This window comes from Cyprinus carpio, chromosome B12, assembly GCF_018340385.1.
Source record: "Cyprinus carpio isolate SPL01 chromosome B12, ASM1834038v1, whole genome shotgun sequence".
Lineage (NCBI taxonomy): Eukaryota > Metazoa > Chordata > Actinopteri > Cypriniformes > Cyprinidae > Cyprinus > Cyprinus carpio.
In genome coordinates, this window is record NC_056608.1 from 19,422,356 (window position 1) to 19,450,108 (window position 27,753).

Genomic DNA, 27,753 nt, shown 5'->3' on the forward strand with positions numbered 1-27,753 from the left:
ATGCTGAAGACGCCCTGGGTTCAAAGAGCCAGATAGTCTGCATTATCACAGCTGCCATATTTACATACTAGGCAGTTATCTTCACATTTTTCAACACAGTGGCCACTCCTCTTCCTGGCCATGCATGGGGTGCGAAATGGTCACATGGGGTCTTAGACTTGTTGAGGAATAAATAGGCTGCATGTAACTTGTGGTTAGCTGCAAAAAGCTGCACAAAACAAATGCAGTGCAAAATTGGAAACATTGTGTGAGCATGTAAGAGGCAAATGGGCAGAAATGTGGGTCATAAGGGAGGACTTTCCTACAGATGGATGTGACTCACAGACTGGCATTTACATTATTTGTTTAGCAGACGCTTGTATCCAAAGCAGCTTACAAATGAGAAAACAGAAGCAATTCGAACTGGGGACCAAGAGGAGAGAGAGAAAAAAAGTGCACTTTTAGTACGGAAGTGAAAGTGGTTAGTTGAGATGACATGCGTGAAAAGTCTTTTTGGCAGTTTTTTGAAAACAATTTGGATTTAATAAGATTTTAAAGTTTTTTTTTTATTTTTTTAAATACTTTAATTCAGAACAATGCTGATCAAAAGTGACAGAAAATACTTTTATAAGGTTATAAAATGATTTTGATTTAAAAAAAAACTTTTTAACTTTCTTTTCACTGAAGAACCATTTCCACAAAATATTAAGTAGTATAACTGTTTATTATATGGATTATAATGAGAAATATTTCTTAAACTGCAAATCAGCATATTAGAATGATTTCTGAAGGATCGTGTGACAGTTTTTTTTTTTTTTGGTTTTTATTGGGAATTTTTTTTTAAATTGAAAATCAGCATATTAGAAGTGATAAGTTAAATTTTAAAATATATTAAAATACAAAATAAAAATGTGGTCAATATTTTTTCTTTTATTTTTTTAAAAGAAAATTAATACTTTTAAAAAAAAAAAAAAAAAAAAAAACTTTTTTTTAACTAAGAATTGTATTTCAAAAAAAAAAAAAGTTAAAAATATTAAGCAGCACAAAACATTCAAATAAACATTTAGTATAATTTACTTTCTTTCAAATATTTTTTATTTTTTATATTTATTTTTTAAATTTGAATTGTTTTTTTGATTTTCAAAGACTTTCCAAACTTTATATTCATTATATTGAATTACTGTTTTCCTTCATATTGTACTTCATGGTGTAAGAAATTTATGGCAATGAGTAATCTGAAGTCAACTATCCAAGTGAAAAATAAAGATAGGAAAAATATGGCAATGAGTAATCTTAACTCAACTATCCAAGTGAAAAATGCCTTCACCGGTTCGTAACCTCGTAACGGGTTCTATGACGTTGGTGTGTTTGAAATTATTTTGTGTATTTGGTTTAATGCAATGTGTTTATGTGGTTTAAGGTTCAAAAAACACATTATTTTCCACATACTGTACATTATTGTTGCTCTTCTTTTTCCCCCCACCTTTCTGAAACGCATCGATTTTTACAAAGCTCATCGTTCTGAAAAGTGAGGTGTACGTTGGTTGGCCAGCTATCCAGTGCATTGTGATTGGCCAAATGCCTCAAGCGTATGACGGAAATGTTATGCATGTTACCATGTTGTGTTGCTTACCATACTGTGGATGAGATAAAACCAATAAAACCCATTACAAACGAGGCATTTGTTGCATCCAGTGGGGACATAATTACAGATTATAATGATTTATAAGCCCCTTTCACACTAAGATTCCAGATAATATGTGGGTAATGTGTCCCGGCAATTGTTCCCAGGTCATTAGATTTTGGTTCATTCACACTGTCAGTGATTTCACAGAATCTGTGCGTGCGTTCACACACAACCCGTAAAGACACGTGACATCAGGATGTGACGTGTAATGTATGAATCGAAAACGCTAAAACACTTTCACTTAAGCTGGCGAACGATCTCAGCTTCATCGCGGATAGTGAGGAGCTAACATTGATCTGCCTTTAAAACACCCGGTAAAAGAGTCGCACGATGATGTGCGTCATCACTACAAAACACCCTTTAAGACATTGGTTCTGGCTTTTGTTCACACAAAGCTCGTTCCGGGACTGAACCCGGCAATGTTACTAGGTCCCAAACCCAGGATCGATCACGGAATCAATCCCGGGACGTGTTTGCGTTCACAGAGAAGGCAATCCGGCAATTTTCCGGGACCAACATGCAGTGTGAAAGGGGCTATACTGTCTTTTTACGCATTGCGTATCTCATTGCATAAACATAAAACCCATGTCTGCATTTGTGATCGGAGAAACGACAAACAACAAGCTCTTAGTTACTCTACACTGCTGAAAACTCACATTTGAATCGTCAGTGGCAAATTCTTTCAATATGAAAACATACTTACAGGCTGTGGGTCAGAAGCACCAGACTGTCCTTGCAAAGTTGGACTTGCCCTACTTTAAAGAAACAGGCTTTGTGCATAGAAACATTGTAGGCTACTCTCCCAGTTTCAAGAAACAGTCCTCCGTAAAATGTGCTGCACACAACTGTATATTTAGGTTGACCTGTTCTGGGACAGTGTTGTAAATACAACTTAACCACTGATTTCTAGTTGTGTCCTCTTTTGTAAGATCAAACAAAGTAGTTTTGCTTTCACAATGAAACACAGCGTCTACACGACAAAAAAACTACAGCGAGAATCAAAGTTACGTCTTTCTTTGCGTGAACATTTGGGTGGAGTTATGTAAATCTTCCCATACAGGGACATAGACATGTGGGGGGTTGTTTGTGGGGGGGTGTTTTAGGAGGGAGTTTTAGGATGTTGTGTTTTATTATTAGCTTTTATTTGGGTTTTATATTTTGGTCTTTGCAACTTTAGGGATCTTATCTATTCACAAACAGTTTGTAACACCCCAAAGAGAAAGGAAAACTTGAAATTGCATCATATGAACCCTTTAAGAGAAATTGAGTTCGGATATCTAGTTAGATAATTGCTCCAAAACAAGATTGCAATGGATTGCAGTTCAGATGAAACTTGGAAGTTCATTCCATCAGTGATTGTGGAACAACTTGAAAAGAATAGATGGACGAAATGCAGGGAATAATAAGGCAAACAAAATGCACCAGAGCTGAATGTCTGGGAAGTTGGATCTCTCAGGGAGTGGACTTCGGAGAATGGGAGTGATTATAATTGTTGGGTATTGCAAGAGGGGGAGGAAAAAAAAGAAGTCAACAAACTCATTTTCAAGATTTATTTTCATACCGCAGAGATTCTTTTCTTCATTTTTTTCGAAAACACAGCTATTAAACTCAGACCAAAATACAGGATGTGGGAAAAATAATCAAATTAACAGCTACACATTAAAGGGCACATTTAAATTACTTAAACACCAAGACATGCAAAAAACAAAACCATGAATAGGAAAAGGGAATATGATCTCAGACATTAATCAAAGTAATAAAAGTAGTGTTTTTTCAGACCACAGTTTCAAAGGCCAGTAAAATGGCGACCGGCGCTTGGCTATTTAACTCTACACTCACAAAAGAATGGTTCATTGGCACGAGTGGGACTGAGAAACTCTGGCCATGCCAACCACGCTGCCATCCGAAGGTGAAAGACAGCCAAAGACCTGCATCTGCTGCCAAAATGGACTTCTAACCTTCATGAAATGCATCTGAAACATTCTCAGAATGTTCTAACATTTTGAACCTCACACTGGGCTTCTGATAGAATGCATCCAACTGACCTTGGATACACACGCACACATTAAAATGTGATGTCAACAGGTGACTCATGAAATTATGCCTCAGAGAAATCTCAGTATTTATGCTTGAGGCTCACTGCAGAGTCTGCTGTGTTCTGCTAGTGAGGACAGTTTGAGCCCTCTCGGTCCTGAAATGAGACACCTGATCCTCTCATTAGAGAACGGGAATGAGGCACTTTTCATTCTGACCTTTTCGATGTGGCTGCGTTCACTAAACAGCTCATACATCAGGAAGAATCTGATATACAAAATCCATCAAAAAAAATGGTACAAGAAAGCAGTTTCACATTGGGAAGTAGTTTGTCACACCTCGCTCATGTTGTTCAACTTTTGATAAGCAATTTAGTTTGGCAAGTAAATCAACTTCTCTAACGAAAGAGTGTTTTGCAGATAAATAGAAGTTTTTATATAGGTTACAAAATCTAAAGTTGACCAATCAGATTAAACATCTGGGTCAAACTTTCCCAAGATAACAGACCTAACATTCACTGCTTTTCTGGTCTGTTACATTATTGTTAACTTGAAAGGTTTTAGAAAAATCTCCTCATAAAACCAAAAGTTTAGCAAAAAATGAAAGGAAGAAAAATGTAGGACTTCGTAGCAAGAAACAATGGAGACTTGTGAGAGTTTTGAAGCACCTCCCCCACCCTGCCACCCCAACTCCTGCTGAAATGCATTTGTCTGTGTCTCTGTTCCTCTCTTGGGCAGACCGCGTGGTATACAATGTGGAGAGAGAACGAGAGAGATTGAAGGGCTTTTAGCTGTGCTTTAAACCACAGAACCAATACCAGTTATGCTACATCTCCCCGAGCTCACAGTAATTTTAACAAGAAGGAGGTTCCTGGATCAACATCTTGGTGTTAATGCTAGAACAACATTCATGTAAAGTAAAAATAACTTCCAAACAATGGACTACACCTAAATTCAATGGGAAAAGATATTGATAAAAATGGTTTTTAATGTTAATGTTATTAATAATGCTATTAAACCCAAAATCCAATCGGCTGGCACTGTTCCAAGATGTTCTGGGTTTTCACCTTTCAATTAATTCCCATGACTTTTCAATGATCTTTCCAGTGTTTTAAGACTCTTGGATTTTTTTTTTTTTGTTTTTTTTTTTTTTAGAATTTTGATTCAGACTAAAAAGCCATTAATTATTCATCCAGACCAAAGCGATTCATTAAAAAGTATATATATTTTATATATTTTGTTTATGTTATGTATTTACATTTTTTTAGCTTTTATTTTTGAATTTTATTTTTACTTCATTTATTTCAGTTTAGTTTTAGTAATGGTAGTGCTTCAAATACAGCTTATTTTATTTCAGTTTTATTTCAATGACTGAAAATAATTTTAGTTAACACTGCTTGCAAGACACTTTTACTCTAAAATAGTTTGTTCTTGTGCAGAAATATTAACTATGTTTTCCATTACATTTCAGATTTTATTTAATTCTATGACTCTTCTAGGCCTGGAAAACACCATTTTAAAATTCCCTGACACTTCCATGACTGTGGGAACAGTGTATGTTGATTCAGGAATATCCTACTTGGTAAATTAACAGTCTCTGTGTGTACCTCATCCTGTTGAACCCAGCTCTGCTTTTCCTAATCGTAAACACTGTCATTCTCTTAATTTTCTATCCACCTGATATTTTTATCTACCCAACTTTCTACATCCATCTCAACTCAACCTCAAACAGGTCTCTCACCTCAGTTTGTGCAAATCAGCTGCACATCGTACCCCTGTGAGAGCTGCTCAATCTACTGTCAGTCCCTATCAATCGAAGGAGACACTTCATACTTATCTTCACCATCTACTGCTTTGCGGTCAACAACCTTCTAAAATCTCTATCTTCTAGCTGTGCTGCCATCACTTCTCTGATGTCTAAACTAGAACTGGGCCTCACTGTGGGCTCTGTGTGAGCATGTTTAGGTGTCCTGGGGGCTTCTGGGCCATCTCCTGTAATTTAGAGATAGCCCAGAGGGGTATCTGGACAAAAGGCATCTGTACGCAACACACAAAAGGCAGGGGGAGTAGGGATGTTTGTGTTGGTGAGGGGTTAAGCCTCTCCTCTTTAATGTAAAGGGTTAACTTCTCTGCTCGATTTTATAGCCTTTGCCTCTCCCACGTCTCATGTCCACTGTAATCTCCACCCATTTCCTTTATTCCAGTGCTGGAGGGAGACAGGAAGAGGGTAGGCAGTTACAGAAACATCTGGAGCAGTTTACTGTGAATGCCTCGGTGCCCAGCAAAAGCGGCTTTCCACTTCTTGGGTGAATCTCACAAAAGCATGCAGATTTTACCCCCAAATCAAAATATGGAATGTAAAAAAATGCTATTTTGCATAAAGAATTTGAAGCTTATTTTAGGAGCATTTTGCATTGTGTCAATTTCCAATGCAAACTGTCATTATTGTTTGACATTTAAGTGTTTCGCAATTCCCATTAATCTCAGTTGTGATCAGATTTCCATTTTTATTAAAAAGAACTATAATACAAGCATAAATTAAAAGTTAAAAACATGTTGTATAAAATAAATACTTTACAACTTAAAAAAATACATATTTTTTGCAATATAGAAACGGTTTATTTTTGCTTAATGAACTTAATTTTTAAAGACATTTCTTACTTATATATTTTGATTCTGGGGTGAAATATGCACAAGTTTATGGGGCGAGGTTTTATAAGATTCAACAACATACTAGATCTAAACTCTAATGAGGATTTTTTTTAATGCTTAAATTCATTTGGCTGCGTGAAACCGGTGGCTGAAAGGAGTCTGTAATTTGGTCATATCCGTGAAAGAGAGACCCACAAAAGCCTCTCCAAGAATCTTGGAGAAGATTAAATTCCTCTCTCATTTCTTTCAGTGTTCCCATGGGAATGCCAAAGGCCGCCTTTCTGGATGAGAAGTCTGGTGGAACCAAAATGTCCATCCAGAATCTATCAGTTCATTCAAACAACCAAAAAAAAAAAAAAATAGAAACGTAAAAAAAAAATAAAAAAAAAAAGTGAAAGTTTCTTTGTGCAGGAGGATGGTATGACAGAAGGGAAGGGGCTGTGGGGGTTTCAATGCCCTAACTTGTCAATCATTTCCCTAACAGCTGTTTTCTCTGCTGTTCCAACAAAGACTCAAGATGATCTGCTCTCTTCACTGCAGACTGAAACACAGAGGAAAAACAAAGAAGTTAGTTTTTAAATCAAAATGTTGTACAACAAGCAATGCTTTACTGCAACCAGCAAATACACTGAATCAGATTTGTTGCAACTTACCTCATGCTGCTTGCGCAGGTTATTAACAGTCTCTTCCTTCTTCAAAATAGCTGACTTCACTCTACAAAAGAAAGAGACCAGGAACTTGCATCAAGCGTACATTAAACACCTCATTTGAAGCTTTAATCCAAAGATAATAATTTGACAACCACTGTTCTTAACAAGGAACTAACAGGAAAATACTCTTCAATCCTGACCTCTGATGCACCTCTGCAAGCTCTTCTTCTTTCTCTTTTGTCACTCGCTCCACCTCTAAATGGAGTCGTGCCTTTGCCTCCGACACCTCCATCTTCATTCTCCTGTTCTCTTCCTCCGTCTCTACAAGCCGTTCTGCAAACTCTTGTCTGATCACTTCTGCTAGACTGCGGCGCTCATCTGATAACTTGTCACGGGCCTGTGAGCCATTCCATTAAAAGAGACAGAGACAAGGCATGAGAAAAGAAGTTGATTGAAAACAATTATTATCGATTATGGAATCACATTATAGCTGGAAGCAACGGTTGGAAGTTAAAAACATGTTAATAATCAAGAATTTGATTATTACAAACACAGCTTTTCACTTTATAAATTCATTGATACATTGGTGTTAACTTGTGATGTTGTTATCAGTTGTTTAAACTCCTATTCTGACGGCACCCATTGACTGCAGAGGATCCACTGGTAAGCAATTCATGTAATGCTAGATTTCTCCAAATCTACTCAGATGAAGAAACAAACTACTCGACATCTCAAAGTAAATTGTAAGCGAATTAGAATTTTTTTGGTGAACTTTTTTTTTTCCAAATAGGCTTCATTAATTTATGAAATTATTATAATTTTAGGATGAAATATAAATATGATATTCACCCATGTAGCTAAGTGAGTAAATTATCTTCACAATCAGTAATCCATTTTCACACTGGCACTGACACTCTGGTGTAACGTTAAACAGAAAGGGTCAAAAGTCATTCCGTTTATCACACTTCCAGAGAAAGAAACAAGCTTTTATCCTTTAATCTAATCACTTTTTTTACTTACTGAACTACTGAACTTACTGAAGTCATTTTTTTTTATGAACTAAAAGTAACGGTTTGTTACAGTGTTATTTGTATTTAAATCAATCTAATTATTTATACAGTGCAGTTCTAATTACTGACTGTTATTGTTTAGTATCTAGTTAGGACCAATTATCAATAATGAAATCATTAGGGAGCCAGAATTGTTATTTTAAAAATTAATCCTTATGATTCCCCTCTCTACCAAGGATTGTAGACAGAGCCTGTCGATTTATAAGTAACCTATATGCGTTAATGAGTGTGGACAAACAAAGCATTGCCACCATAACGACGGTTACCTGGGTGAGGTCGCTAATCTCCTGCTCTCGTTGTCGTAAAAGCGACTGCTGCCGGAGGAGCTCTGCCTCCATCTCACTGTGTTTCTCTCTTATCTCCTGCTGTTTCTGCAATGCTGCCCGCTCCGAACGCTCCAGATCTCTGAGCTCAGCCTCGTATTTCTCCCTCAAACGCTTTATCCTGCACACACATACACATATCATACAAATTTACATTAAGTTCAAAAAAACCACAGTCCTTCTGCCAAATGTTAAATGGATGGGCTTAAATGTAAATGGCAGTACATCCAGAGTGCAAATTGTCTAGAAAGAGCTCAGAAATGTGGCCCACAAGTATTAGTTTTATTCAAAACCTGCTGATAGTATACAGATAGCAAACAGGATGCAAAACTGAAATTTGAATGAAATGTAAGGAATCAAATCTAAACACCAGTCTTCATTGTCACATGGGGAAAATATCTATATACGTTTTTTTTTTTTTGACAGATATTGTGATTGCAATTTGATTTGCGATTTTAAATTTGCAAAGTCATACTCCAGCTCAATATTGTCAATAATGTGCAGCATAGTATGATTATCATTACCCTGTTGAAAAAAACAAACAAACAAAAAAACAATAGAAACCATCACAGAAATTCTTACAGTTTCCATTAAACCTTTACAAAATTCCTTTTTGTTTTTGCCATTATTCCAATAGGAATTACTGTTGTTCTTTTGGTTGCCATCTGCCATATTACATCCTACTAATATAAACCATCAAATAGACACCATTACAGTTTACATTAAAACCAATACAATTCCCATTATAACCCTGAAATCCATTAAATTTTCAATTGTGTTTTGGGAGGGGTTCTATTTTTTTCAGCAGGCAAGATTACAATGGTATAACTACTTTTACAGAATTAACTTAATTAATTTCACTGAAAAGATTTTATTTATTTTTTTAAATAAATTACTGTATTTCTATAGTTAATTATTAAAGTATAACATATGGTACATATGTTTCATTAAGTATTTGGAATTTTAAGAACAAGTGGAAAATGTGCTGAATGTTTCATTTCATCCAAGTGAAATTAGCAAGCAGTTAGACTGAAATTACATTCATTTTAAATGCAGAGCCAGTCGCGAGTCGACACAGCTTGCGCGCGTGCATCAAGCCTCATCCATACCTCCAGATGCACTCATGGAGATTTGTGGTGCGGATCCGCACACTAGTATAAACAAGTGTTATGAAACAGGCTGCGTGAGTGCTGCAGGTGTGAACGGCTCGTCTGTGACTCGGGATTCGCGCCGCTTGGGGAAGAGAGGAGCGAGTATGAGAAGCATTCAGAGACACAGGCTATGTGTGGGGTCCTCTGAATTGGTAATAATGAACATACATTATACACATATCAAATTAATCTGTTGGGGAGATAAAATGTGTAAGATGATGTTCATGTACTAACAAAACATCTAAGAATGTATCTTTTATTCTCTCAAACTGGAAATAAAACAGATAAGAGAGAACTTGATATGCGTTGTGACGCAGATCTTGCAAATTACCTTTGTTCGTTGTCTGTCATTTCGAAGCTAAAGTTACATATGTTTTTCTTTTGTTTTAATTTGCCTAACTATCGATCTGATCCCGTAGACGCAATATTCCCACTCTGTCTCTCTCCTGATTTTTTTTTTTAATAATGGTGGGCATTTAGGCAGTTGGCTAGAGCAGTGCTGATTAATATCGCGTCCACATCACAGGCTTTTGAGATTAGCAAATCGTAATGTCTCAAATTGCGATTGCGATTCGATTTCGATTAATCGCACAGCCCTAGTTGAAGGTGAAAATTTCAATAAATAGTTTCACAGAATATAGTATATTTTAAATTATAACTGAACTCATAATCTACAAGCAAATTGGTCAGAAGGGAAATGTTAACTTCTACTGAAGTGCATGTGAGAGGAAATGTAACATCTTGTGCCACCAGAGACATTAAAGGTCACACAAATAGGAAAGGGAAACACACCGGTTGTCAGACGCTCTCTCACACTCCTCTCTTGCCTCTCTGGTCTCCTCCTCTAGTCTCTGAATGGCAAGCTCGATCTCTTTGTCTCTCCCTCGACGCACTTCCTCTTTAAGCTCCCTTTCTCTGCTCAGCAGCCATGCTTCCTGTGAGAGGAAACACAGTGTTCTGAGATCACCACGGGGACTTTTTAAACTTACATACATTTGCAGTTGTAAACCTCCTGTGACTTTGTTAATACAGAGCTATCTGACAACATTTGTTTCACCCAGAGGTGTGCAAACACACTAAACCCGAGAAATTACACCTAGCAAGTTACTCTGTTACCACCTTTAACTCTTGCTGACATAAGATGGAAAGATGGATTATAATTAAGTAAAAATAAAAGTAAAATAAAGTTTAAAAAAAATAGAATACAAACTTTACTATTGTGAAATATTATTACAATTTAAAATAGCTGTATTTGATGCTCAAGAAACATTTCTTATTATTATCAATATTGAAAACAGTCGTGAAGCCTAATATTTTTGTGGCAACAGTGATCATTTTTAACTTTGATAGACATAAAATTCAAAACAACTGTATTTATTTGATACAGAAATCTTTTGTAACATCATAAATGCTTTTATTGTCACCTTTGACAATTTCTTGCATCCTCTCTGAATAAAAGTATTAATTTGTTAAAACAATATATAAATCTTACAAGCTTTTGAAAAGTAGTGAAAAAATTTGAAACTAACATTTTAGAATGGTATTTTTAGTAATTAATTTATTAGTGTTGATGTTTAAAGCCATACAGTATATCTTGTTAAACACATTTTAAAATTCTTACAACATTTAATCTTAAAAACTGTTAGTGAAGTGTAAATTGGGAAACTTTCATATCTAAGTCTCAGAAAGCAGAAGTGGATACTATGATTGTGTAATTTAACAGTTGACCATAACTGTAATATACTGAGAATTTTTAAATTTACGTTTGGCCCAATCATGAGCATACACACATACAATTTCTCTCAAATATGTATTCTCTCACTGTAAACATATAACTATAAAATATATGAATATAAAAATATCCATAGGACAAAATAAAATATATAAACTCATCATTTCTGCTTGATAGACTTGTGAAGACACAAACACATACCTCTTTTTTCATATAATTTTCTTCCCATGTCTGTTTCTCAATCTCAAGTCTTTCCTTCAGGGCCTTTATTTCAACCTAACATGAAATACAGCCAAATACACAATTAAAAAGAACCAAAAGAACGAGATACTATTCTATACCACCACAAAAAAAGGTGTTATTTCATGTGACCTCTGCAAACATTGCACCATCAGACACAAGTACACATCTCTAAACAGACAGGCACAGTGATTTGAGTTCTGTGCCTGAAAGCCTCAGGCAAAAAAAAATTAAAAAATAAAACTGTTTGGGTTTATAGATGATGCATGGAAGGAGGAAAAGATGAATGCTGCTTTCCAGTGCTTTGTATGACTCTTTACAGTGCATTTTTTAGGCACTGCTCACAAAAAGTATTGGTAACACAACAAAATATTGTTATCTGATGTGGTACAATTTCTAAAAGGCACAAGCCTGAAAGACATATTTCACCACAAAATCAAAGTTCTGTCATCAATTACTTGACCTCATGTCCTACCAAACATGTATTACTTCCAAAAAATGGTAAACAAAAAACTAAATCAAGGCTGCTTTTTCCCATACAATAAAAGTGACCACACACGCCAACTTTCAAAGAAAGAGGGTAAGTAAAATGATGAGAGTATGCTTTAATACATATTTGTATGTACCATGTGCAAGTGTTTTACCTGGTGTCGTCTCTCCTGCTCTTCTCTGCTCTTCTCCAGTTCTTCTCTCAGTGCTCTTGCTGCCAAAGAGCTGTTCTCTTCCAACTGCTTCCTTAAGTCCTCCAGCTCAGCATGCTGCCTATATAACACACAAATACAATTCCATTTAGTCATAACTTAACTTACATCTAGTCCCTCTGTTTTGGACACTCAAAAAAAATAACTTACATCTAGTCCCTAAATAAAAAATAAATATATATATATATATATATATATATATATATTAAAACAACAAATCAATGTGACTTGTTTTATCTAATATTTCTCATATTTCCTACTCAATTGTTGAATATTAATTTTTTTTTAGTCATGTTTGCCAAGAAAGAAAAGCTAAATCTTTTTTGATATTTTTACTGAAACATTGGATAAAACAAATCTATCAATTAAAATAACAACAACATGAAAACACATGGGAGCTTCTTTAATTATTTTAGAAATGATCTGCTAAGACTATTCCTAGCTAGAAACATTGTTCAGTAATTTGACCTTAAATAACCTTTGAACCTGACCTGGCTGCCAGCTGTGTGATTCGCTCTTTCTCCTCTGACACTTCTTTATACAGACGTCTCCTCTGCTGCTGCAGTGCGTTCTCCTCTTCCTGCAGCTGTTTCTCAAACCTGAGACACGAACACACAGTTATCTTCTCAGTCGTACATAGACTTTGACTGAATATGTTTTCTTAAAATTCAATGCATGGAAAATTAAGACTTCATTCTTGTTTTATATACAAGGATTAGAAGGTGCCACTTCCATAAAACCCAAAACCCTTGCAAAACAATGCAAAACCCTTATCCACATAATACCCACTATAAACACAAGAGCAAGAGGTGTGTTTGCGTACATTTTGCCACTGCTCTTGGCAACAGTAATTGAAAACAGGCAAAGATTTTGGGGATTTTTTTACCTTATGATCTTTTAACCATTATCTTGCCTTATTTTTGTGAATTTCTGTGAACACATCGTCTTGGCTGTGTGTCTCTCTAACTGGTTTGATCTCTGATGAAGAGATGTGTATTCTGTGAGCAGATGATTCTGTGCACTAGACACATGTGAGGATGTAAGGGTGTGCGTACCTCTGCTTGGCTAGTTCCCTCTCTCTCTGGCACTGTTCATCTCTTTCTCTCTCCAGCTGCTGTCGTAATTCCTCGGTCTGTCTAACGTAACGTTGGGCGGCCCTCTCGTCTGCCTGAAGCAGCTCTGCCTCATGAAGAACTCGGAGTTTCTTCAGCTCCTGCTTGTGTTTGGAGATGAGCTTCTGAATCTCTGGCTCCAGACCTGAGAGCATACAGGAGGAGACAGTTATGCAAACATTATTCAAAACTAACAGAAATGCTTGCAATAGCATTGAAATAATCAGAGAAATTCCAATGGAGTTCAAAGAAGGAAAATAATAAAACTACTACTGACACTATTCGCTGATGTAATGTTTGAATTACAAGGAGATCCAAAAAGTTCACATAAAAAATTTAGGATTTCTGGTGTCAGACTTTTCAGTTCAGTTTCAGTAATTTTAATTAAAAATGGTATTAAATTGGTAAAATATTCAAAATAGAAGTTGCAAATATTTGTAATATTGTAATATGTAAAATGTAATATTTACAAAGATCTACTGACAGAAATGCAATATAATATACATAACTATGTTTTCAGAGGTGTATAAAGACCTTACTTAATGAACCGTTATATTTTTATTACCTTAGATTGAGCAATTTATATCTACATACACCGCAGGTCCCCTTACATGGAAGTCACCATCATGTTTGTACAGTAGCCCTAAACGGACAAACAGCTCTAAAGAGCGCGTTTCATCACTTTGTTGTTCTTGCGAATAAAACACTGACACAATTATGAACAAGTAGATTAATATTCACGATAACATTGATTTATTGAATAATTAAGTAAATATAATTCCTTAATTTACCTTTGTAAAGAAATCTCATTGCTCTCTGCTGTCCCTACCGACAACATCTTTACCTGTGTCGGCAACCGTAGCTTGTCTAAAAGGGAGGGGTGAGCGGGGGACTGAACCGTTGGTTGCAATTCGCAACCTCACCGCTAGATGCCACTAAAATTGACACAATGCACCTTTAAGTGGATAGTTCTGGTCCTTGCCACTTTGTTGGAACCACAACTGTTTCTGAGGAACTACATTGTTTGGTGGAAGAATACTGTTTTTATTTATATCATTACACTTAATTTGCTCTGTTTTATTTTGTGAAACTTTAATATGTATATGGAATAACCGTTTTATAAAAGCAATAAGCCCCGTGAAGCTGTGGTTTACAGTGAATTTATAACAGCTAAAAGGCGTTGTTAGGCATGACACGAAGCAGAGTACCCCCAAACTTCTTGGGGCTTATTGCTTTAATATAAAGATGCGAATAATCATTTGACAGCACTAATATATACATATATATGTATATATGTATTTATGGCTGGGCTGTAATGGATATTGTTGAAGGGTGCGGTGATCTGATTCCAATCAGAGAGATGTGGCACTGGTGTGAACAGGCGCTTGTTATTGGACTCTGCTGACCTTTTACTGTGATCTCCTTGATCTTTTTGGTCTTCTCATCAATCCATTTCTCCCGGCGGATCTTTTCCGTGGCACTCATTAACTCTTTCAGCTTCTTAATCTCCTATGTGGAGAAGGAGAGAGATGGAAGGAGGGTTAAACAGAAAGACAAAACCTCAGTCATGGCAGGGCACTATGTCTAATGGATTACTGTAAAGAAATATGTTACATAAAAATGGAAATTCTGTTGACGTTTACTCAAAATCATTTGATCTCAAACTTTGAATTTGTGTTTTAATGGAACACAGAAGAAGAAAATGTGCAGAATGCACTGGTCACTTTCATTATCTAATTACAGTGATTGGGGTCTGATGTTTTTTAGTGTTAAAGGTGCTGGATGTATGATTGATACCGATTGTTTGAACTAGGTATTGCACTAATTGCAGTCCAAATTCTAAATATTGGAGAGGGTTTTTTTTTCACCCTGTCCCTCCTCCTCAGAATTGACGCACACGCAGGTTGTCAGATTGACGACACAAACACAAACGAGCGCACTTGCTGATGAATGAAATGAAATACGCTGTGTTTTCCGCCAACTGGCAACCCGGGGTGCTGAAATACAATTGGGTAAACTTACAGTGGGCACGTTTCACAAACCAAAACAAAGACCGGCATTCCGGCCCGGAACGCACATTTTCAGAGGAGAATAACTGACTGTAGCATTGTTTTTCAGATAAACAAATATGTTAACTTAGCATGTTTCTTAAATATCTGCAAACATATTACAGTATTTTTATGCTTTAGTAGAGTCAAAATCTTACACACAGCACCTATAAAAAGATACAAAAACACCATAAATGTATCATAAATCTAAGTCCAAAGTCATAGGACAGCTTTGACTGAAAAATTAAAACATTTGAACCTTAATGATAAACCTTTTTGTTGTATTTTTGCATTAAAATGTATAGAATTTAAGTCAATTTGATAAAAAAAAAAAAAATTGTAAAACAGCATAGTTAAATGTAATATATTTTAATTAATATCGACCCATGGTTCCCTATCAAGTTTTTGGTCACACTTTATTTTAAGGTCCAATTCTTGCTATTAAAAAAAACTAATGACTATGACTTTTGCCTCAGTAAACTCATAATTTGCTGCTTATTAACAGTTAGTAAGCTAGTTGTGAAGTGTAGGTATTGGGTAGGATTAGGGATGCAGAACATGGTCATGCAGAATGTGCTTTATAAGTACTAATAAACATCCAATTTAACATCCAAAAGCAGTTTGACTAACTTGGAAATACTCTTGTTATTACAGTAAATCATCAAAAGCCAGCAGGCTACTTCCTTCTGGTTAAAAAACAAAACAAAAAAACATGCAAGATCAATGGCTCCAAGCAAAATGGAAAGTCTGCAAGTCTGTGTTAGATAAGAGAGGAATAAAAGAATGGAAATGACAGAACATGGGAGTGATGAGGAGTTAGATAGAAAAAGAGTTACCTCACACATGGGACCCAGAATTTGCCACACCTACAGGCAGACAGAAGGAAAGATAACGAGAGAAACACACAACAAATGCAGAAAGATAGAAACAGTTAGCAGTGGCAAAGCAACACGGCATTGTTAATATGCACATACTCAAGCTTATGTGCAGAGATAAAGTTAATGACAGCAGCAGAGAAAACAAGAAATGCAGCTATATATAAGTGGAAACGCTATTGCTACATTGGCTATACTACACTTAAGCAGACATTTAAAGCTTGATCGCCCCCTTGTGGCCAAAGTTGTTGCAAAGATTTTGCTCATCCGCACCTCCTCAATCATATCAATCACCACTACACCAACATCTCAAAACATGAATAAACTGAACTCACCATCTCATGTTGCTCCTGCATCTGAGCGATCTTCTTAGTGTATTTCTGATCCACCTGCTTGAGTTCTCCCACTACTTCCTCACAGCGTTCGCTCAGGGCCTTTTTATCATCAATCAGCTGAGAGAGAGAGAGAGAAAGACGTTAATATATGTACAAACTCATCTACTAGTAAGACATACACTGCCATTCAAAAGTTTGGGGTGATTTTTAAATATCCCTTAAATTACTTAATTTAATTTAAGTTTGAGTAGGATTTTTAATGTTTTTAAAAAAGTTTCTTATGTTTATCAAAGCTGCATTTATTTGATCAAAAATACAGAAAAACAGTAATAATGTAAAATATTATTGCAATTTAAAACAATGGTTTTCTATGTTAACATACTGTACAAAAAAAAATGTATTTCTGTGATGCAAAGCTGAATTTTCATCAGCCATCGCTCCAGCCATTTCTCCAGTCTTCAGTGTCACATGATCATTATAGTATTCATTATAATTTGTTGTATTTTTTTAATTGTTGAAACAGTTGTGATGCTTTTTATTTTTTTCAGCCTTTGTTTTTTTTTTTTACTTGTGATACTTTTCAGGATTGTTGAAACAGTTGTGAAGTTTTATTATAATAATAATAATAAAAATAATAAAATAAATAAAATAAAAATCTTTACTATGACTTACTATTTTTTTCAATTTAACATTTTTTTCCCCTGTTGAATATATTAAGTATTAATAGGACTTATTATACAAGTATTAATTAAGAAATAAAAAAAAATTACTGAAACCAAGATTTTTTTTTTTTTTAAACGGTAGTGTATACAGTTTTAGGATATCTATTTTAAATAAACACTAGAATAAATTCCAATGATTTCTGAAGGATCGTGTGTCACTAAAGACAAAATGGTTTATGAAAATTCACTTTGTATAACAGGAATAAATTATATTTTAAAGAATACGGTATAAAAATAGAAAACATTATTTTAGATTGCAATAATATTTCACTTTTACTGAAATGCAGCCTGGATGAATATCTTTAAGTTTGGGGTTTTTGAGATGTTATTTAAAATGTAAAATATAATTACAATATAAAATTACTTATTTTTATAAAAAACATTTTAAAATGTAACTTATAATCCACATTAACTAGGAAAGCTTTTAAAGACGAAAAAATATAAACAACACTCTATATAAGTTGTTGTCTGCTGATGTCTGGTGTCTCTATGCAGTTGAAGTGTGAAGTATGATCAATACCTGGTCTATAAATGTCAAGTGTCTCTGTATCGTAGCTTCATACTGCTGCTTCTGTAACTGGAACGTATGATTGAGCTCTTTCTCAGTCTCCTTCACATGCCGGATGGTCAGCTCCCTCTGCTGGGTCTACAGACACACACATTCACTTTTATATCAGTCTGCACATAAACATATGTAACATCATTGGAGGTTGAATGTGAAGAGAGTATTGAACCATACTGATGGTATGCAAATGCATGTGTGTTTGTTTTACCAGTGCTGTCTGTAGCATATTGACTGTGCGTTTTTTCTCATCCAGCTCCAGTTTGAGTCTCATCATAGAGCCGGTGACCTCAGCAGCTGTGGCTGAGGCTTGTTCCACAACTGCTAGATCTTCCTCTGACAACACCACCTACACTCACATACACATTAATATAAAATTCAGTGCTGATACAGCATAAAAACTTAGATTCATATGTTCAGTTCAGATGCGCTTACCTCTCTGTGTGATCCAGAAGTGACTGAGCGTGGTCTCTCCTGTTCTGACTTCTCCATCTCATCCAGGAAGCTCATAATGCTCTGCAGTTTGGCCTCTGAAAGCAGAGCACCCCCATCTGGGAGAGCTGGAGTCTGACTCAGCTGCCCGTGCCGTTCCACATTATCTGTTGTCAGGGAGTTGGAGTCTCCATCCTGAAAAAAATAAAAAATAAAAAAAAATGCATGTGAAGGTTACCCAACCATTAAAAAGGTAATCTAGTAGCACAACTGTTTTCAAAAAATATGAACTGTTAGAATGATTTCTGAAAGATCATGTGATACTCAAGACTGGAGAAATGGCTGCTGAAAATTCAGCTTTGCCAGCACAGGAATAGATTACATTTTAAAATGTATTAAACTAGAAAACAGTTATTTTAAACTGTAATAGTATTTTATATAATATTACTGTTTTAACTGTATAAATGCAGCCTTGGTGAGCATAAGAAATGGTACTGTATATATAAAACTGTATATACTAAGATAAGTCAATCACCTCATCAATCCACGAATACTTGTCCTTCCTGTAGCTCTTGGGCTCTGACAGTCTCTCTGGTTCCTCTTCTAAGAGCTTCAGTGTGTCCAGCAAGTCATTCAGAGTGGTTTTTGACTGCGCCCTGCTCGATGACGCCCCCTGCCGCTGATCCTCCATGCTCACAGACCTCTGGAGGATCTCCTGAGGGAATGAAGTGATGTGATGAGTAAAAGTGTTTATTTTTCTTCATGACTGGTGGAATCAGGACCAGTTTGTTGCGAGAGGATACCTGAGAACACTGAGATCCTCTACATATAGAACCTGCGGGTGACGCAACCCTTAGATTCGACACATCATCCGGATCAGGCACCACGTTCACATTAGTATCTGAAGGACAAACGCCAAACCGTGTGACTAATCGAAATGGATTTTTATGACTTAAGGGGTGAAATGTGACTGCAATATGTTTTCTGAGTTTTATCAGAGACCCGGAATAGTGCATACCTGTGTTCTTAGCCTTGACGTCAGTGGGAGAAGTGGGTGAACTCTTGGTGAGCTTTTTACGCCCCATTTTCCCAGCATGTCTTAGTGCCTCTACCTCCTCCTCTGCGATCTGCTGTACCTCTGCAGCACGTTGGGCTCTTTTCTGCTGAAGCTCCTATTTTGGATGCACAATGATGCACCAGTAAGTCAGAAAACAATGTGTTAGCCAACACAAACTACACTACCGTTGAAATGTTTAGGGTTAGTAAGAGTTTTTAAAATCTTTTGAAAGAATCTCTTAAGGCCGGGACACACCAAAGCCGAATTCAAAGAACTAGCGGCGATTAAAGCCAACGGTGCTGTCGCCTCGCGTTGGCAGCATCGGACCCAAAAGCTGCGCTGGAACACACCGCACAGACTACTGCCGATGGCAAACTAACACATGCATTCTGCGCATGCGTGAGAGGAAGGAGCTGTTCATTTCAGCAGCTATTAATAGTATATATTCGTCATTCAAAAGAAGAAACCGAAACAAAGATATACGAGATAAACGCAGATATACCGAAATGTAAACAAAGCAGCTTGCTTACCATTTTGAATATCAAGAATGGATGATAACTTTAATCATTTTAAGCGGCTCATGTTGTTATGAAAACATTGGCGTATTAGAATGATTGGGAAAGATCATGTAACATTTAAACAGCCTTCTGTCTGTACTGCCTTCATTTACATGCTTGTTTTCATCACTTTTGCTTTAATTCTCGGCACTCACTCACTAGCTAAACTAAACATCCAATCAGAGCTCTAACTCTCGCCGACGGCCCCGACGGTGATTTAACATGTTGAATCGGTCAAACTGCCGCCGATGTGAGCCCGACGAGAGCCAACGAGTGGAATGCACCAAACAAACTAGCCCGAGCGTTGCTCGCCATCAGCCCGACGATAACTACAATTCAAAATCACAGTTTTTTAGATTAATATATTTTAAAATGTAATTTATTCCTGTGAAATCATTCTAATATTTTGATTTGGTGCTCACAACATTATTAAAAATATATATAAATAGTTTTTTTTGTTGTTGTTGTTTTTTGGGGGATTCTTTGAGGAACAGAAACATTCTAAATGTCTTTACTGTAATTTTGACCAATTTAATGCATCGGCGCTGAATAAAAGTATTACCTTCACAATATATAAAACACAATATATTACTGACACCAAACTTTTTAACCATAGTGTATATTAGTTCTGTAGAACAGTTCTGAACTCTGCTATACCTGTATGGCGGTGAGTCGAGCCAGACGAGCTTTCTCTTCCCTGATGCGCTTTCGATCATCTTCTTTCTTCTTCAGTACTTCAGTAGTTCTCTCCTCCTCTGCTCTCTGCTCCCTCTCCTATGGAAAATACACCAAACCACCCATAAGCATGGGAGCAATACCTTCGAACAGACAATAACAATTATCCACTGCAGAACTATAGCCTATACTGAAAGATACTGTAACTACATCAACTGGAAGCAATAATCTTTCTACATTGAAAGGCATTCAAAAATAGTCATGTATTCTAAATAAATACATTTTTAATTTTATAATTAAATATTTAAATCAATTTTTTAGACCTCCTTGGGTGAAATACATTACCTTCTTTTTGGATGCGAGGAGGTGTTTGATTGTATTCTCATTGGCTCGGCGACGATACCACCGCTGGATGGTAATAGCAGCATGGTTCACCTGCTGAATATACCTGTAAATTAAAAAATATATATATATGTAAACGTTTAACCATATACAAAGGCCATTTAGAAAAAGTTTGAAATGTCTCAAAGGTCAATCAAACAATAGCAAAGTGATGATCACAACTAGGGGGGAACAACAAAGGGCTGGAAAACTGCTGACCTTTCGGCCTCCTCTTCGGTCACCTCTCGTCTGCGTGGCTGACCTGGGCTACGGGGGCTACGGGGGGCATTGTTGTTGGAACTTGATGACGCAGAGGAGAAGTTCTTCTGAGACTTAGTAAGAGAACAGCTTACATCCAGAGTCACATCATCATTTACGGTGGCTTTGATTATGTTACTGTAAAAACAGAGATAGGGCGAATACTGTAAATGTGTTGGCCTGGAAACAGCATACTCAAGCAATATAAAGGCTTATTTAGAGGACTTGTGTCTAAGATTAGTTCACACAGCTGTGCAATCATCCAACGTCATAATGAACTTACTTGAAGGAGGGTTTCTGATTGGAGCTCTTTGGAGTGAGGGGTTTCTCTGAGTGGTTATTATGGAGGATGGTGGTCACAGAGTTACCCACAGCTGCTTTATTGCTCCTGAAAGTCAATGCAAAGACATTCAAATATATATTTTTTTTCTGATTGGAGCTCTTCACACACACACACACACACACACACACACACACACACACACACACACACACACACACATATATATAAACAGCAATATTGTGAAAAATTATTAGAATTAAAAACAACTGTTTTCTATTGTAATGTATTTTAAAATGCCATTTATTCCTGTGATGGCAAAACTGAATTTTCACCAGCTATTATTCCAGTTTTCAGTGTCACATGATCCTTTTAAAAATTATTCCAATTTGCTGATTTGCTCAAGAAACATGTTTTAATCAAAGCTGAAAACAGTTCATTTTTGATAAATAGAAAGAAAAAAATAACAGTATTTATATGAAATGGAAATCTTTTGTAACATTATAAATGTTTTTACTGTCACTTTTGATCAATTTAATGCATTCTAGCTAAATAAAAAAATAATTTTCTTTTTAAAAACATGATCTTACTGACCACAAAATTTTGAACAGAAGAAACTCACAATTTAGAAAATTTCAAGAATTAAATCATGAACTTTTAGATGAAAAGATTCTTAAAGTCATGAGACACATAAATTTAGTCAAGTGTCCCAAAACGTTTGACTGGTGCTGTATATTTTAAAGCCATAAAACTGAAAGGAATCTAGCGCTCTTCTCCCTACGGTAGACTAATGCTTTGACTGACAAGCACAAAAAAAGCGTAAAAGTGAATCTGTTTCCCATGACACTGTTCTCATGGCAACAACATAGTTTGAAAGCTACCCATTAGGACACAGTAATGCCTGAGCCGTAGGAGAAAATGGCTTCCCACCTGTTGTTGGCAGTGAAGTTGGCAGCCAGAGAGACGCCGGATTCCCTCTTCTTCATGCCTGTAGGAGAATCCATACTGCAGGTACTGTGAGAGCTGCTGGGCACGGGAAATGCTCTCGGCTGGTCATCCTGAGAGCAAGACATCGGTATAAACCAAGAGCAAGCAAAAACATCTTAGCACTGTTTAGGGCCTCCTGAGCTCATAAGTTAAAGCTATTTTTAATAGCATAACAATCAAATGGGCAAATTACCCTTACAAAAAGTTATCATGGTGTCCTACATATAATTTACAAGTATAATAAAATACAACAGCAACAGCCACAACAACTGAAGAGGAGTTGGACATTACCAGGATGTTCCATGTAGTATGGTCTTTGGATGTCTTAGAGAGGCTGGCCAGTTTTCTACGTCCATCAGAACTGCTGTTGAACAGAGCCAGGAAGTCTTCTGTGTGGCCTTCACTGCAATCAGATGCAGAGAGAGAAAAACAGGAAGGAAGGAAAGACAGAAAGGTCAGAGTATTACACACTAAACACACATGTGGAACATATAAACACAACACTAGACCAATAATACCTAAGATTCAATTCAAGTAGTAGTAGTATATATTTATTTAATGCCATGTCAGCATCTTAGGTTATTTTTATTGGAAGTATATCTTTATTCATGAAGTATAACAAATACAATAAAAAACCAGCAAACAAACACAAGTTATATTACACAAGATTTTTTACATTAACATATGACAAAAAAAAAAAACTAAATAACTCTTTAAGTGATTTAACTTCATATAAGAGGGGTCTGAAAGATTTTAAAGGAGTCTCTTATGCATGTCAAGGCTGCATTTATTTTAATAAAAATATAGTAATGACAGTAATATTGTGAAATATTATTAATATGAAATACCCTCTTTCTAATTTAAAATATTTTAAAACATAATTTATTGTTATTAATATAATTAGTCCTTTGATGGCACAGCTAGATGTTCAGCATCATTACTCCAGTCTTCAGGGTCACATGATCCTGCAGAAATCATTCTAATGTGCTGATTTGGTCCAAAAGTAACATTTCTTCTTATTCTTATTGTTGAAAACTTTTTTATGATATATATAGATAGCTTTTTTATGAATTATATTTTTCAGGATCCATTTAATAATAGTTCAAAAGACAGTATTAATAAAATAAAATAATAATAATATATATTTTTAGTAATGATGTGTTAAATTGATAAAAAGTCGAAAGATTATATTTTCAATAAGTTCTTTTTAACCTTTTATTCATCAAATAATCCTGTAACTTTATAAAATGTTTCCTTTGATCAATGTAATGCATTCTTTCTGAATAAAAGTATTAAAAAAAAAAAAAAAAAAACGTACTGACCCCAAACCTACTGAACGGTAGTTAATCCAAAATAAAAAGAAAAAAATTAAAACTTGGGGAAAGAAAAATATATATACTAGTGAGACGTTTGTTCAAATGCAGTTTAGAAATATTAGGAATATAACTAGTCTGTGTTTCCCTTCTTTAAAACAAAATTAGCTGCAAATCTACCTCCAGTAAAAACAGCCAGACTATTTAGGCTAAACGTATCAGATGAGCATATATAAAAAAAAAGTTTCCTTTTCGGAGGTGACAGCAGCTGCACTGGTCTAAGAGCAGAGGAATGCTTCAGCGGAGGCTGATTTTAAAGGGGCAGATGTCCATAAGCATATGGAAATCGCATCGCCTCTGCATATAAATTGCATAAAATGTTTAAAATGATGCTCACCCCTATGTCTGACCCACTGGCATCTGCGCTAGCAACTTCAGTATGTAAATGTGAGTGTTTTGGGGGTGTAAGGGGTGCCTAGAGTTAGCTGGTCTAATGAAAAGCAATCCAAGTAACTACACGTTACCTCTTTTTAAGTAATTCAGAAGGGAAGAGAGGTCACGGAATTATTAAGCACAAGGGAAGGGGGGAGGAGTATTAGGTCGTTCCTACATTTAAACCCCCTTGTGGCATCCCAGGATGCAGTGGGATGGGAGGGCAGAACTGGCAGCTGCCGGACAAAAGAATTTCAGCATGCACACTTCTCCTTTCACTGAGTCCTCATTCAAGTGAAACCGGAGACCCCAGCTCCCCTTTTGACAAAGCTGAACCCAGCCCCCTCTTGCTTGGCTTGTGCTGCAGCCGCCAGGCTACAATAGCTATTGTCTGGGGAAACCCAAAATCACTCAACCCCCAGCTGTTGCTGCTTTAAGGGTATAAACCCCCCAACTTCTACGTTTAGAAGTTGATCAACCAGACATACCACAGCTTGGGTGAAGCGAGTGCATGCAGGCATGTGCACAAGACATGTACATGCACAAACATGCCATCATTACTTTACTTTAGTTGTCAGCTAACCTCTCACTCGCATCTCTTGGGGACAGTCCATTCTCAAAATCTGAATAGGACAGCTGGCACATGTTGATGGGTGAATCTCACAAAAACATATCCTTTTTTCTCACAAAATCAAAAGCAAGAAATTAGAATTTATATTTTACATAAAGACCATTTAGGACTGAGATTTGATTTGATCAATGGAACAGTATTTTCATTGTAATTCAACAGGTTTTCCTCTCAAATTCTCATTACTGTTTTACAAAAAAACTCATTATTATTATTATTTTTTTTTTTATAATATAAAAATATACAGTATTTCTTGTACTTCTTTTAATATATTCTGATTAAAATATATATATTTATATATTAAAAAAAATATTTTTGTGTTTGTCTGCATTAGATTCTCATTAATGCAATACAGTATTTTTTAAACTGTATTATGGTAAATAAATATTATAATACAATGCTTTCTATAATGTAAATCAAAATACCATACAATTGAACATATAGCTATTATTAAATATTATTATATAAACATTAAATGTTATATGGATATACAAAAGTTTATAAAATTTACGGTAATGAGAATTGAGAAGAAAATATATTTAATTATTATGAAACTAATGTCACAAAAAAATCCTAAACATATACTAAAACAGGATTAATTTGATCAAACAATTTAGTTTACATTTTATTATATTTATTTAGGTTTGATTTTTTGGTCAGCTGGATGTGTCTTTACAAGTTTTGTACGATTCACCAGCATCAACACCAAAAGAGACAAACTTTCAAAATGGCATGCAGAGGAATGACAGATGGTTCTGTACCTGGGGCATGTGTTGGCCTGCTGGTTCACCTGTGTGGTGCTGTTGGACCGACGCAGATTTTTAATTGCTCGTGAGCTTCCCAATCCAGCATCAGTCTGCCAACAACAGAGAGAGCAAAGTAGTTACAGTACTAGGCCTGCTGAAGACTAAAAACAGGTTTGAAATTGAGCAACTCTCATATAAAGGTGACATTATGACTTTGGGTTAAGAGATAACCAATGCAATTTGACGTTATTGATCTCCAAACTGCACAATAAATGCCTTTTTCTTACACCTAGTCATTGTACAACTTCAGACATCCAAAGCTTCAAAAACTACATTGTTTCACAAAAAAAATTGTGTAAATAATGACCAAATTTAATTTACTTTAAACAAAGAAAGAATGGAGATAGTATAATGAGAGCGAAGATGAGAAATATCCTGTTTTGCATTTGTCTAAATCTTAATAAATGAGTCTCAAAAGGCAAAGACAACAACATGCATATCAGAAAAGTTGCCTTTATGATAAATACAAGTCTCCATGTGGAGATGCTGGTATAGATAGTCCAATGTTATGCTTTAATTTGCATGGTTACCTCATTAATAAAGTATAAAGTGCTTGTAGGACCATCACTCAATGACCTTCTTCTTGATCATTACACAATCTTCTAGCCAGACTCACCAAAGTGTTTCGCTTCCCCCGACCATCACTGGCCACAGACACAGAAATGGATCGAGAGAAGTGTTTTCCAGGCGAAGCGCTGCTGGGTCTGCGGCCCATTGTGAGCTGAGAGCCGGTCAGGCTGAGGTCCAGAGCGTCTCCAGCTGCCCCTGTCTGGACGGATGTGGATGGACTGCGAGTTGTATGCATCTTAAACTGACGGACACAGAAGAGGATTCAGTAATAAAAACTGACAAATGCACAAAAAAAAAAAAAAAAAAAAAAAAAAATCAATGAATGAATGAATGAATGAATGAATTTGCATGATTTTTCACATTTCTAGAAATTACTTAAGTATTTAAATTCACCTTTGTATATCTACTCTGATGAAATATTTTACAGCTGAGCATAACTAGAAACACTTATATTCACTAAACACCATCACAGATTTCACAGCCCAGTGTTCCATTAGCTTTTCCATTATATTTCTAGGTTTTCCACGACCTCTGGATCAAGCAGGGGGAAAACATTAAATAATAGCATGTCAGTATTTTATGTCAACAAAAATACTGTAAAAGATGCTGTTGAACGCCGCAAGTAAAGTCATCCATAGGTGTGTTTCTATGGTAACAAATTCAAAGCGTCTACACTTTCTATCATATATCAAATTTCCAAACGCTTTTTGGGTTACCTAAATAGTTTACAATATTCTCTATGTATACTGACAATAATCTATATTTAAATGAACATATTAATAAATCCTTAATGTAACAGTCTATGTCTTTCTATCATGATAGTCTACAGTACAAACATTCAAAAACAAAGACATTTAACAGCAAAGGCCTCCTCCGGCATCGGCACAAAACTGATGAGGGTCAATACACTGCCTTTAAGAAACATGCAAAAATATAAACAAAGATGTTTAACTGTGCGCCATCAAATGACTGCAATGCATTGGTTCAGCTATGGCGAAACTGCCTTTCTTGCACCACTTCTTGCTGGCTTCACATGATAAACACGACGAAAACAGCAGGATTAAACTGACAAGTCATTGCTTACCTTCTCTAAATTGTCCACATCAGATAAAGAAACAGTATTTATCCAAATAAGAGCGTCGTTATTCGCGTTCGGAGCGTCTGACAGGGATTTCTCATCTGTCTCCAACTCCACAGCGCAACATCTTCTCATTGGCAACCAGAAAACATACAGGAACTCCGCCCATTGAAAGTTTTGATTGGTGGAGGGCGGAGCGTTCTAGTAATCTGATTGGCTGCTTAGGTGTGTCTTTTGAAATGATGGCGGAAAGAGGCGTGACGCAAAAGGCAAGGTTGGTAGGCGTGCTGCACCGGCGGCAGATGTGGCGTCTGTGATTAAAAATAATTTGATTACTTTTTTGTGTGAGGGAGTTTTAAAGGTGACATACTAATTAAACGAATAATTATAACTATTAAAAATGGCAAAAATTACTTTACGTTGTATT

General features: G+C 36.0%; 1 protein-coding gene across 2 annotated transcripts; it reads right to left on the bottom strand.

The window, feature by feature from the left end:
* Positions 1-3,202: 3,202 nt before the first annotated feature.
* On the bottom strand, positions 3,203-27,484 carry LOC109105180 (centrosomal protein of 131 kDa). Of its 2 annotated transcripts, XM_019118533.2 has the most exons (27): positions 27,333-27,484; positions 26,295-26,489; positions 25,634-25,728; positions 22,791-22,902; positions 22,443-22,570; positions 21,516-21,620; positions 21,194-21,370; positions 20,939-21,041; positions 20,576-20,692; positions 19,323-19,476; positions 19,108-19,205; positions 18,840-19,019; positions 18,308-18,499; positions 18,084-18,221; positions 17,831-17,956; positions 16,589-16,705; positions 16,215-16,244; positions 14,737-14,839; positions 13,274-13,475; positions 12,710-12,817; positions 12,162-12,279; positions 11,479-11,553; positions 10,338-10,480; positions 8,338-8,515; positions 7,202-7,398; positions 7,005-7,065; positions 3,203-6,892 (listed from the first exon to the last, which is right to left on the bottom strand). In XM_019118533.2, exons 1-27 carry the CDS (start codon positions 27,459-27,461, stop codon positions 6,821-6,823), a joined length of 3,453 nt encoding a protein of 1,150 aa, XP_018974078.2. In that variant the 5' UTR covers positions 27,462-27,484; the 3' UTR covers positions 3,203-6,820. The 2 variants fall into 2 exon arrangements, with proteins under 2 accessions (XP_018974078.2, XP_018974079.2); XM_019118534.2 differs by lacking the exon at positions 16,215-16,244.
* Positions 27,485-27,753: the final 269 nt, after the last annotated feature.

Excerpts from the sequence above, each read along its gene's own strand:
- LOC109105180 (XM_019118533.2), bottom strand. The coding sequence starts at position 27,461 with ATGAGAAGATGTTGCGCTGTGGAGTTGGAGACAGATGAGAAATCCCTG. Across the intron at positions 22,903-25,633 it reads CAGGCCAACACATGCCCCAG|TGAAGGCCACACAGAAGACT; the intron begins GTACAGAACCAT and ends ATCTGATTGCAG. Across the intron at positions 17,957-18,083 it reads ATATGCTACAGACAGCACTG|ACCCAGCAGAGGGAGCTGAC; the intron begins GTAAAACAAACA and ends GTGTGTCTGTAG.